The sequence below is a fragment of the Suricata suricatta genome, chromosome 7, assembly GCF_006229205.1.
Source record: "Suricata suricatta isolate VVHF042 chromosome 7, meerkat_22Aug2017_6uvM2_HiC, whole genome shotgun sequence".
NCBI classification, from domain to species: domain Eukaryota; kingdom Metazoa; phylum Chordata; class Mammalia; order Carnivora; family Herpestidae; genus Suricata; species Suricata suricatta.
In genome coordinates this window covers 85,198,127-85,210,623 of record NC_043706.1, presented here as the reverse complement: position 1 = coordinate 85,210,623, position 12,497 = coordinate 85,198,127, and the positions used below count along the sequence as shown (strand labels likewise).

Genomic DNA, 12,497 nt, shown 5'->3' with positions numbered 1-12,497 from the left:
CCCAACTACAGCCACCATTCAGGGAACCCTCTGTGTGGACAATCCAGGAACATCCAAATTTATATCCATTTTTGCTTCAGCTGTCCTTCCAAGATGGCTCTGTTTGTAGAGCCGCACATCTCCTCAGCTTGTACCAACTTTAGTTTCAGTTCTCCTGCTAGGGTGCCTTCTGCACAGATAGCTCAGGGATCTCCTGACCTGCACACCACATCAGCTCCAGCCATTCCAGCAAGGTCCCTGCACAGAGCACCCTGGGACACTCTGACTTGCATCTGTTTCAGCTTCAGCTGTCCTGCTAGTGTGCCTTCCGTGCATAGAACCCTGGAACATCCTGACCTGCATCTGCTTCAGTTTTAGCTGTGCCAGTAGGGCACTCACTATGTGGAAAGTACCAGGTTCCCCCAGTCCCTGCCAGCCACAGCTTCAGCCAGCCAGCCAGCCAAAATCACCAAGCATGTAGTCTATATAGGGGAAGACCAAACACAAGACCATTCCTTTGAGTTCAAGAGAAGTAGATATACATCCTAGTCCATAGAAATAAACACAGAAAGTCAAGCAAAATGAGGAGACAGAGGAATATGCTCCAAAAGAAAGAAAAAGAAAAGAACTTAGTGAAACAGGAGGAATTTAAAATAGTAATCATAAAAATACCAGGTTGGAGAAAACAGTGGAAGAAGCCAGTGAAACCTTCAGTAAAGAGAGAAAAAATATAAACAAGAACCAATCAGAGTTGAAGAATACAATAACTGAAGTAAAGAAAACACTAGAAGGGATACAGATTAGCAGATGCAGAAGAATGTATCAGAGCTCTGGAAGACAGGGTAATGAAAAACACCCAAGATAAACATCAAAAAGAGAAAATACTTTTTAAAAATGAGGATAGACTAAGAGATCTCTTGTACAACATCAAGCAAACAAACACTCACATTACAGGGGTCCCAGAAGAAGAAGAAGAGAAAGGCTTGGAAAAACTTAAGGAAACAGTAGCTAAAAACTTCCCTAATCTAGGGAAAGAACTAGACATCCACATCAAACAAGAGAGTTCCAAACAAGGTGAAGGAGCACTACAACACATAATAATTAAATTTCAAAGGTTAAATATAAAGAGACTCTTAAAAGCAAGAGAGAAACAAAAAGTTGCCTAGAGGGAAAACCTATGAGGCTATCAGCTGATTCTTCTGCAGAAACTTTGCAGGCCAGAGGGAATGACATGATATATTCAAAATGCTGCAAGGAAAACACCTACAACCAAGAATACTCTACTCAGTAAGGTTGTCATTCATATTTGAAGGAGATAAAGAGTTTCCCCAAACAAAAAATAAAGGTGTTTATCACCACTAAGCCAGACTTACAAAAAAATTTTAAAGGGACTTCTTTAAGTAGAAAAGAAATAGCCATAATTAGACATAATAAAATTAGAAATAAAGAGATGTAAAATGGGACAACGTATTTGTAAAACATGAAGGGGAAAAGAAAAAGAAGTTTTTTTTCTTTTTCTGTTTTGTTTTTAGAATGCATTTGAACTTAAAGTTCATCAAATTAAGAGACTGCTATATACTTAGGATGCTATATTTGAATTTTATGGTAACCACAAACCAAACCTATGATTGATACACAAAAAATAAAGAGAAGGAAAGCCAAACATAACACTGTAGAAACTCATCAATCATAAAGGACGAGAACAAGAGAAGGCGGCAGGAACAGGGAGAACTACAAAAAACAACTGGAAAACAAATAATAAAATGGGAATAAGTATATATCTATTGATAATTACTTTAAATGTAAATGGCCAAAATGCTCCAATCAAAAGACAGGGTTGCAGAATGGATTAAAAAAAATGAGCATCTTTATACTGACTACAGGAGACTCACCTCAGACTTGGAGACATAAAGACTTAAAGAGTTGGTTGAGCGTCCTACTCTTGATTTCAGTTCTAGTCACGATCCCAGCATGGTGGGATTGAGGCCCGTGTTGGTATCTGTGCTGAGCATGAAGCCTGCTTAGGATTCTCTCTCTCTGTCTCTCTCCCTCCCTGCTCATGCATGCTCTCCCTCTAAAATAAAAAATATTTTTTTTAAAGAAAGGTTAATAGGTATTTGAAAGGTATCCTTGAAAAGTAAACAGAAATAGAGGCAGGAGGGCATTTTAGGGAGAATGAAGAGTTTGAAACAAAAGCATGGGAGTTAAAAATACAGAATACCTTCAGAGAATGGGCAATGTAATTTGACTTTGAACCTTAGTATAATGGAGAGTTTTGAACACCAGGATGAGGAATCTGCACAAAATTCAATAAGGACGAGCTATTACTGAGTTTTAGTTCGGAGTATGAGTGATAGATTTAGAGCTGTGTTAGGGATATTAATGGAGAAACAAGTGGTAGGTGAATTGGAGAGGGAGGAAATCAAAAGCAGGAGATTAGCTACAGTAATCCATCCAATAAGGGTCCAAACCAGGCTGATGGTATTGGGAAATTCAACACCATCCCTTCATTCTTTCATTTATTACATACTTATTGAGCATACACTATGTCAGGCATTGTTTCCAATACCGGAGATAGGTCAGCGAACAAGATAGATGTGGTCCCTGCCCTGAAGGGGCAAGCCGACTGAGAACACAGTTGTCCTAAGTGTATAAGAAAACAAGCACGCAGTGCTCCAGAAGCGTTAAGTCTGGGCGCCCTACCCTTGGTAAGTTTTCAGTGTCCCGACTTTCTTCCCTGACGTTCCATTCTCTTAGGCTTTTAGGAATTTCTAACTTACTAGGAAACTCAGCTGCTAATGACCAAGTCTGGCAAATGGAAAACAGTCACAATCCTAGATGAAGAACACATAGCTAAGTGTCCCCAGCTGAGGTTCTCTGATCTCGTACAACAGAAGCCCACTCAAGGTAACTTCCACATAAGGAAGGAACATTCTTATGAAGATACAGGTATCTCTCTGGGATGCATAAGTAGGAGCTATGGTCAGACCTCAACAGAGACTGGAAATCTATCAAAAGGCAAGGAAGGGGGCACCTGGGTGGCTCAGTTGGTTAAGCGTCCAACTTTGGCTCAGTTCAGGATCCATGAGTTACTGCTCTGTGCTGATAGCTCAGAGCCTAGAGCCTGCTTTGGATTCTGCATCTCCTCTCTCTGCCCCTCCCCCACTCATACTCTGTCTCTCTCTCTCTCTCTCAAAAGTAAATAAACATTTAAAAAATTGTTTTTAAGGCAAAGAAGTTGTTTTCTCTTTTTTCTTTTTCTGTCCTTCATGCTCAGGCACATGCCCCTACCCCCACTGTCCCTGTACACTCACAGATACTTTTATGTCTGCTTTTCCCTTTGGTTTTGCCTTATTCTTTTCTTGTCATGCTGGCCATCTCTGTCTTCCTAGCTACACATGGCTATATAACAGTCCCAACCCAGTTTTTTGTGTCTTCAGTTCAAGGGATCTATGGACACTGAAGGCTTTACCAAATTCCACTTGTAGATTCCCAGGAGAATCTGTGTGGGTTTGGCAGAGGGCCAGCCACAGTCAAGGTAGCAGTAGAGTTACTGCTTCTGGAGCCCATGGCAAGGAGGGGAGGAGAAGGGATTTCTCAAGGGAAAAGGTATAGGTTAACATGTCAGAAACTTCAGTCCCCACCACAGTAGATGTGTTTATGTGGTATGATAGTGAGTTTTTTTTCTCCCTAGAAAACCTGTGTTAAAGCAAGGTATCTTTTACAACAGATGATATCTTCAAGCCTAATGATATTTGTTATTTATTGAGTGCTGGCTTTAAGTAGGTGCTTTTCATAATATATATAATTTAGCTTCTATCTGAATGTCTCATAGTCTCTTCAGATTTAACATGGGCTAAACAGTACTGCTCATTATCTGACTTCCAGAAATGCCAGTTTATACCCACTGCTTATCTAATTGTTTGTAATTGTTTTCAATAATAATAGCTCCTCTGGTCAAGGAGTTCCTTAGGGCAGACACATGCCTTATTCATCTTTGCATCTCCAGCGCCTGAAGCAGAAGTTTCTGCAGGGATGGTTGCTCAGTAATTGCACTGTATGGAATATGAGGTTGAATCACTGTAAGCATTGCTGTCTCACTTGACCCATGGGTTGAAGAAAACGAGATGAGCAAACAGTTTTGAACTTGGGTGACAGAAATAGGGAAGTCTGGAGGAGCTGATTGGGAGGGGTAGGAGGTAGGAATGAAGATCGTGGGCAGAGTATTGACAAAATCCAGATCCTAGATGCCAGATTGTCTGGGAGAATTCAGTTTGTATTTTTTTCCAAGACTATTTCAATAGGTCTTTTGTTTAAAGAAATGCTTTTGGGGCACCTGGGTGGCTCAGTCAGTTGGGCGTCCGACTTCGGCTCAGGTCATGATCTCAGTTCGTGGGCTCGAGCCCAGCATCAGGCTCTGTGCTAACAGCTAGCTCAGAGCCTGGATCCTGCTTCAAATTCAGTGTCTCCCTCTCTCTCTGACCCTCCCCTGCTCTCTCGCTCTCTGTGTCTCAAAAAATAAATTTGAAAAAAAGAAAGAAATGCTTTTATTTTTAAAAGGCAATTTATCTTAAATGCATTTTAAATAATAATAAAGGGGCTTTTTATCAGGACATTACATAAATAAGACATTTAAGGTGTTTTGTTTTATTTTTATTTAACAGGAACAAGAATGGTAAGTCCAGCATCTTTGAGAAAACTTCTGGAATCCTGTAAAGATCTTTGCTTGCTTGATGTGTCCTTCTGTTCACAGATTGATAACAGAGCTGTGCTGGAACTCAATGTGAGCTTTCCAAAAGTATTCATAAAAAAGAGCTTTACACAGTGATTTAATATATGCTCTATAATAAAATCAATGTACTTTTGTATGGTTTTATTTTAGCATTGGTTTTGTTTAGTTTTTTAATGGCAGAAATGTCTTACTGCTCCATTAAGGCATTTGTTGATTTTAAAGAAAAATATGAAATTGCCCATTAAATCAAGTAAAAATATAAGCAAGTGTTTTCATAAAATATTGTAAGCGCTTTTCTTGAAGAATATATGAGTGGGTCACATTATTTTTACCTTATGTTAATCAGCAAGATTATTCTTTCGTCCATAATTACATGTGTAATCAAAGAGTAATATGGAAACCTTTTAACTTATTTTTAAAGGAACATGTTGAGCCAGAAAGTACCATGATATTTAAAAATAAAATTAATTTTTCACACCTCCATATAAAGATGTCTTCTTATTATGACCTGGCCAGTGTTTTGTTTGGTGTATACAGAATTTTCAAAGTTAATTGGAGGAAGAGCCTTATTTTTCATGATGTGATTATTTTTTAAGCTGATATATTAACTTTCTAACTTGAAAGTTTTAGTTTTTCCATTTTTCTGACTTATTTACCTGTTTTACTACTGGATAATACCAGTGTAAAAATGTGGGCATAATCAAGAACAAGAGGTAAATTACTAAACAAAATAGCTTTCCAACTATTAGCAGATGCCATAAAAATTTGCCAGAGGAACAGGCTTAAGACTTGCGAAATACATGTGGATTTTATGTATATATATTTTTCTGTGCCCCAGCACCTTAAATAATTAGAAATCAGTTATAGTGGAGGAAAAACAAACATTGTTTTGTTAAATAGTGAATTGGTTTAGTTCTGCTGCTAAGAAGGTAAAGTATTTTGTGGCATGTGAAGACAGGGAAGTTTTAAGTAGCAAACTAATATTAAGTGTATAGTGTTAATAAAACTTACTTTCCCCACATAGGACAAACTGCTAAATCCCAATGTCTACACATCCTAGAATAATCCTGTAGAACTCTGCTGTCCCGTCTGGCATCCACTAGTCATATATAGCTATTTTATTTCATTATAATTAAGTGTAATTAAAAATTCCATAGCTCAATTGCACTAGCCACATTTCAGGTGTTCAGTAGTCACCTGAGGCTAGTGGTTATCATATTGGATGGACATCATTACTCTAGAATTTCTTGTAGTCATTTAAGAAAAAACACATTTACCCTAAAAATTGACTAATATATATCTCTAGGCAATTTTTGAGGGCATTCTCAAAAGTACATATATGAAAGCATTTTTCCCCCAATGTGCTTAAGCTAGTGAATTTATGTATATGACAAATATTAGATAGTCAATAAATAGTTATTGAATGAGTAAGAATATATTTTTGAGTGAAGCCATGTAATATGTCATACTTTAAAAGATTATAGTGGCTCCTGGGTGACTCAGTCAGTTGAGCGTCTGACTTCGGCTCAGGTCATGATCTCATGGTTTGTGAGTTCGAGCCCCACATCAGGCTCACTGCTGTCAGCACGGAGCCTGCCTCGGATCCTCTGTCCCCCCTCTCTCTTTGTCCCCTCCCCTGCTTACACTCTCAAAAAATAAAACATTAAAAAATTTTAATGTAAATGTTATAAATTAGTAATATGCTTATTCTTTTCTAGAATATAAAGAATTAATACTGTGACATTTGAAATATTAAAATAGCAGTACAGTCTCTTCCATATCAGAAACCATCCATACGAGGATTGCTGTTGTGGGGTAGGACTCAGCCTATCTTCTGTTTCATGGCAGAAGCAAGGGCCAGTTGGGGGAGGGCTGGGTTATCCTACACTGTTAACCTCATGCACTTGGATTTATTCCCCTCACACGTATATGTAAACATTTTAGATGTTTTATCTGGTGGAACTTTTAGGAGGATGAGATTTATAATTTGACTGCCAACTGGCTGAAGTAGTACCTGTATCTTAAATTAGCCACCGACATTGAGTTGATGCTTACTTTGCCAGACCCTCATTGGTGGGCTTTGCATTTTCTAAGTCACTTAATCTTCAAACAACCCTGTAAGGTGGCCATTGCTTACTTCCAGTTACAGTTGAGGAAACTGAGGCAAAGAAAGATTGGAGGACTTCCTCCTGTCTCCATACCTGCTAATGGCAGAGCCATTTTACACACCTCGGACATCTGGCTTAGAGGCAGCACGTCAACCTGTGTTTTAAATGTGCAGGGTGGCTTCTGATTCCAGAGCAGAGGTCAGCAAACATTTTCTGTAATGGACTAAGAGGCAGAATTGAGATGATTATGGAGGTGTGATATCATGAGAGAGAAAATGAATTTCCACAAAATTTTTATTGACAGAATTCAAAACATAGTAATTGAGAACAAATTTTTTGACACATAGTTCTACTAAAGAGAATGAAATAATCATGGGGAGGATAATATTTCACTCAATTGGGATTCAAAGTTACTATTTCTTATCATCAGAATAGATGGTAAGTATTCATCTGTTAATGTTGATCTCTAGTAAGATTTTACATATTTTGTCTTTGAAAATATCTTTTAGAGAGGTAAGATTTGGCAGGTACATATGCTAATCTATGAGAGTATTTTCCCTGAGCATATTTATTGCTTGGAAGGCATTGGTAGAATTCTATTAGATTCTTTTGTCCCTTGGTCTTTTCCTTTTACCATGCTAGAACCTTGCAGATTAATCCTTTCCAGTTGAAGGTTACTGTGGAAGCTCATGAATTGCGCAATTGAATGGATTTTGAAAAATGGAAATTTCCTTTATATTTGCATCAGGGTCCAAAGAAACACTGCTGAACCGTAATTTGAGCTCGAAAACATTATCTGCTGCAGATTCGTGTGACAATGGAGATACTGCTTCTTGTCTTCCCTTTTGCAAGCACAGGAATAGATAAAGCTCCTGGATGTTACTTTGTGATTCAAATTATGTTAGTTGTCATCAAAATTACTCTAGTGTATGTTTCGTGCGTGAGCACTGTTTTGGTGTCTCAGCTCCAGAACTTCTGATTCAGTAGAATTTGCATTTTAATGAGTAATCAGTCTACGCTCATGCTGTTGGTCTGAGGGCACCTTTTGAAAAGCACTACTCTAGAATGCTCTTTGAGTCCAGAGGAGCCTTTTCCTGTATCCTACAGACAGCGGGAGTAACTGTTTCCATTGTTTTGCGCTATTTCAATTTTTAGGTGAATTCATTACAAAACATCATCAAGTCTGCAACAGAAGCTAGATTCCGAAGCCATTCAGAGTTCTGTAATGATGGCTGAGATGATTTTTTTCTGGTCCAGAAAAATTGCAGTATCGGTTTTGAACCCAAAAACTCACAATAAAACTACCACTGCTAAGCCATCTGCAGTGTGGTCAGACAAATCAGGACGTCACCTTCCATAGCTGACAAAAGACAACCACTGATGCTGATTACATGAAGTTCACTGTTCAGAGCACCAGTTCATTAACACAAGATGAAAGTCAAGTGTTTTCCACAAAAACCTGCTATAAATAATACAATTAATAACCATAGGGTTTTAATACTTTACATCTTAACACGTTTTGTAAATTTGACCACCTAAGCCTTTTTGTTGTTGTTGTTCCACACATTTTTGCCACCAAATGTAACACATCTTAGCAGATTCTACTTCAGGTTGTACCCAAGTCATGTTTTCTTAACTTCTTAGAAAATACTCTTACCTGTAGTTATTCCACACAGACTGTTCATAGAAACTAACTCTTCAGTCACTCCAACCTCAGCATTGACTTATCAAATAAACAATAACCGGGCAGTAGCAGTGACATCTGTTGACTCATCAAGAGCCAGGGAAAACCACTCAGAATCATTTGCTTGTTGTTGTTGGTTTTTTTTTTTTTTATGGACTGTTGATGTTGTTCCCAATGTTCTCCATTCTTCGAGTGACTGTTCTTGCCAAAAGGCTAATTAAATAGTCTAAGCAAGTTTACTTTGGACACTTTACTTTAGCTGATGAATCAAAAACAATTTAATTAACTCACCATTGATAAAAGGCTCTCCTTGCCTGGCTAACAAATGAACCACTCAGAAGCTTAGTTTGGCTGCAGCTTTATGTTCATGTTTTTATTTTTATGAAGAAATTCTCTAATGAGATGAGATATCTTGCTTTAAATTTTCCCATTTTGCTGGCCACTGTGATGAGTACTTCATCTGAGAATTCCAGCATCTGTGTAGTACTCTTCCTGAGCAGCTAGCATGTTGAACACAATACTTTGCCATCTGATTTGATAACAAAATTATCCACGCTGCACCGTGCCTTCAGGCCATGAAACTTGCAGTCCATGTTTCTTTTTTTCTTTTTTTTGTTCTGGCATTTTGAGTATCCACTGGCAATAAATAAATACTGTGGTAGGACAAGATGTACGGTACTCAGAATGTGAGGAGTTAGAACTGCATCACGGGGGTTTGTAATGTGCCAAGCAGCAGAGGGGAGCAAGGAGGGCCCCGTAGGTCTCTCTTGTAGCCACTCCCCTATCCCCTGTGGGGTGGGCGCAACTATAGACGACACATAAATGAATGTGGCTACATTGCTTATGGACACTGAAGGTTTAATTTCATGTAATTTTCATGTGTCACAAAATACTATCCTTGCTTTTATTTTTTAATTTTATTTTTTACCAATAGAAAATGGAAAAACCATTTTAAATGGCAGTCTGAATTTGGTTGATGGACCAGATTTGTAACCCCTGTTCTAGGATATTCTCAAATCAGTTAATAACTAAGCTCAGATTTGCCCACTCCTAATTTTATACACCACTATCAAACCTCTTCTCACCTTTTATCTTTCTCACTTTACCATTTATATTTTTATTATGAAGAACAGTATTTTACTGACTTAGAAAAAAACAAAAATTTTTACCATAACAAAAGAGAATTTTGAAGTTTTCTTTATTGTTGAGGTATATTTGGCAACTCAGAACTGTATATATTGAAAGTATATGATTTGATGATTTGATATACATTACATACACATTGTGAAGTCATGTCTACATTCAAGCTAAATAATGTATCTCTTTAGATAGATACCACTTTTATTTTGGTAATGACGAGCACATTTCAAGTATACAGTAAGTACTCTTTACTGTAGTCACATAGTAAGTTAGCTCTCCAGAACGTATACATCTTGCATAACTGAAACTTTCTTTTAACCAACATCTCCCCATTCCCCCCTCCCCTAGTCACTGATAACCCTGACATTCCTATGAATTTGACTATTTTATTAGATTCCACATAAAAATGAGATCATACAGCATTTGTCTTTCATGTCTGCTTTGTTCCAGCACAGTGTTCTCCAGGTGCATCCATCTTATTGCAAATGGCAGTATTTACTTTTCAAGGCTGAATATTCCATTATTATATATGTACATGGTATAAACCAGATACATAATATAGTGTATATTATATGTAAATCATAATATATTGTAATATGATGATATATAATATACAGAATTATATAATATATATGATAATATATATAAACACACATCACATATTTTATCCATTCATCTGTTGACAGATGCTGGAATGGATGTGGGGCTGCAGATATCTCTTTGAGGTCTTGATTCTCTTTCCCTTGGATATATACCCAGGAGTGGGATTGCTGGATCGTATGGTAGTTCTATTTTTAATTTTTTGAGAAACCTCCATACTGTTTTTCACAATGGCTATATTAATTTACATTCCCACCAACAGTGGACAAGGGTTCCCTTAACAAGAAAAAATATGTAGACTATTCATTAAAGTTTGATGCCAAATGACCTATTGTTATTAGTATTGTCAAGTAACTTAATTTTTTAAAAATATTTATTAGCATTTTGGTAAGATAAGTTATCTTCACAGTGACTAGTAATAGATATATCCCTGATTCTGTGAACATAATTAAAGGAACCTCTCAATTTAAACTGCCCTAAGATAAGACCTTAAAAATATACAGTATATAGAAAAACATTTACACAGTTAACCTGCTTCCTTTTTGTTGGGGTGATTAATTTTGAGCCAATATGTAGCAAAGAAAAAGTGATTTATTTTGCAGAAGTGTTTTTATTTTTGGTGTTTTTCGGGAATTAACTAAAGATGGCAAACTCATATTTACAAATATAGCAATACTAACCAAAGAGATATAAAACCAAGTAAAAATGTCATTTGGTTACCACGTTAATTAAAAACGATTGTTTGACTTTTCATTTTTTAGTTTATAGTATTAAAGGATGCCTATTCTTGACACAGTAATTTTCAGTTTCAAAGCAATTTATCACACATTTTTTTAGTGTTGCATCTAGTTTCCTCCCTTTTAGCACATTTAATACTTAACAAGAACTTCTCTTTCTTAGCCATTCCAAAAATGTGGTCAGTGACCCTTACCAGAACGACAGCTATTGCAAAACACTATTCCAGCAGCTGTGACTTTTTTCTTGTAGCCTAGGTCTCTAGCCATACATTAATGTCAATAAGCAAATGAGGTGATGATTGACAGCAATAGCCACAAGTCAAATGGGAAAAGATAAATTACTTTAATCAGAGATCATGATTTATTATATATATTTTATAAATGTGGACAGAGGCCAAGATTTTTCCTTTGACACAGCAGAAAGTATATTTAAGATTTTGGCCTGTAGGTCTGGATTTTGCACTTAAATTTTTGTACATATGAATACCACTGATGGTTTATTTGATTACATTTTGAAAGACAAAAGGTAATTATGTTGAAGTGAACATTTTTGGAGGAAAGAAAGTTTTTTTTTTTATCAGTGTATTTGGCAAAGTAAATTAGTGCAGTCTTAGCTATAAAATTTCAAGGAAAACTTTAAAAGCAAAGTAGTCATGTGATCAGATAAATTGAGTAGGTTACACCAAAGATAAAACAGCTCTTTCTGTTACAAACGAGAATCTATACAGACAGCTAACTGAGATGTTTTAAATTTTATTTGTATAAAAATGCTGTTCAATATCTAATGATTTTTATTGTTTGTATTATTCTGTACTTCAGAATAATAAGATAAGCTTGAGTATCTCATTAGCTCACTTTCAAAATTGATCATTTCAGGGCACTGCTGAGTATAATGGAAGGTTTGGGTAAATAGGTCTGTGTCACAGCCTCTATGAAATTAGACGAGGCTAAGCCTGGTAGATGGGCCGTCATCTGTGCGCTGAACACCCGCAGTCCATCCTCAATGTTACGAGATGACATCCGCTCATTTTAAACTCTAAGATTACAGGAGCCTGCAACTAAGCTGCAGCCTTGTATTCGCATTGCTATTTACTTCTCTTCCCTTGCTCAGGAATTCCCTCAGATAAGATTTATTTACTTAAGTTTGGTTGGTTTGTTACTTAAACAAGAGTTTGATACAGTATTTCATTTCCCCGCTTTGACTTACAAGGTGTCGTGTACTATGGCATTTGCTTTTTATAGAAGCTGGTGCCTTGATTACTAACTAGCTCCTAAGTTCTGTAGTTCTCATTGTGCCCAAATTGCTTTGCTGAGTGAGAATGGAATGAAGTACCCAAGATAAGACACACTCATCCATCCACTTAGTCAACAATATATGTAAATGGACAAGTATATGTTGAGATCTCTTGTGCTAGCACATACTAGGTAGGCGGATAGGGTTTACAGAATGCATATAAATAACCAAAGAGCAATTTTCAAGCGTGGTTTATGTGCCAAGAAAAAGTTCTATGGTGAAA

At 36.9% G+C, this 12,497-nt stretch overlaps 1 protein-coding gene across 4 annotated transcripts in view; it reads left to right on the top strand.

Moving 5' to 3' along the window:
* The window catches only part of FBXL4 (F-box and leucine rich repeat protein 4), a 76,846-nt gene extending 68,768 nt beyond the window's left edge, over positions 1-8,078 (top strand). For 2 of the 4 annotated variants that reach the window (XM_029944579.1, XM_029944581.1), the window contains exon 9: positions 4,644-5,257. In XM_029944579.1, the coding sequence (XP_029800439.1) occupies positions 4,644-4,807 (164 nt within the window). In that variant the 3' untranslated portion in view covers positions 4,808-5,257. Of the gene's footprint in view, positions 1-4,643; positions 5,259-7,974 lie in introns of those variants that run through there. The other 2 variants (XM_029944582.1, XM_029944583.1) reach the window with 2 other exon arrangements.
* Positions 8,079-12,497: the final 4,419 nt, after the last annotated feature.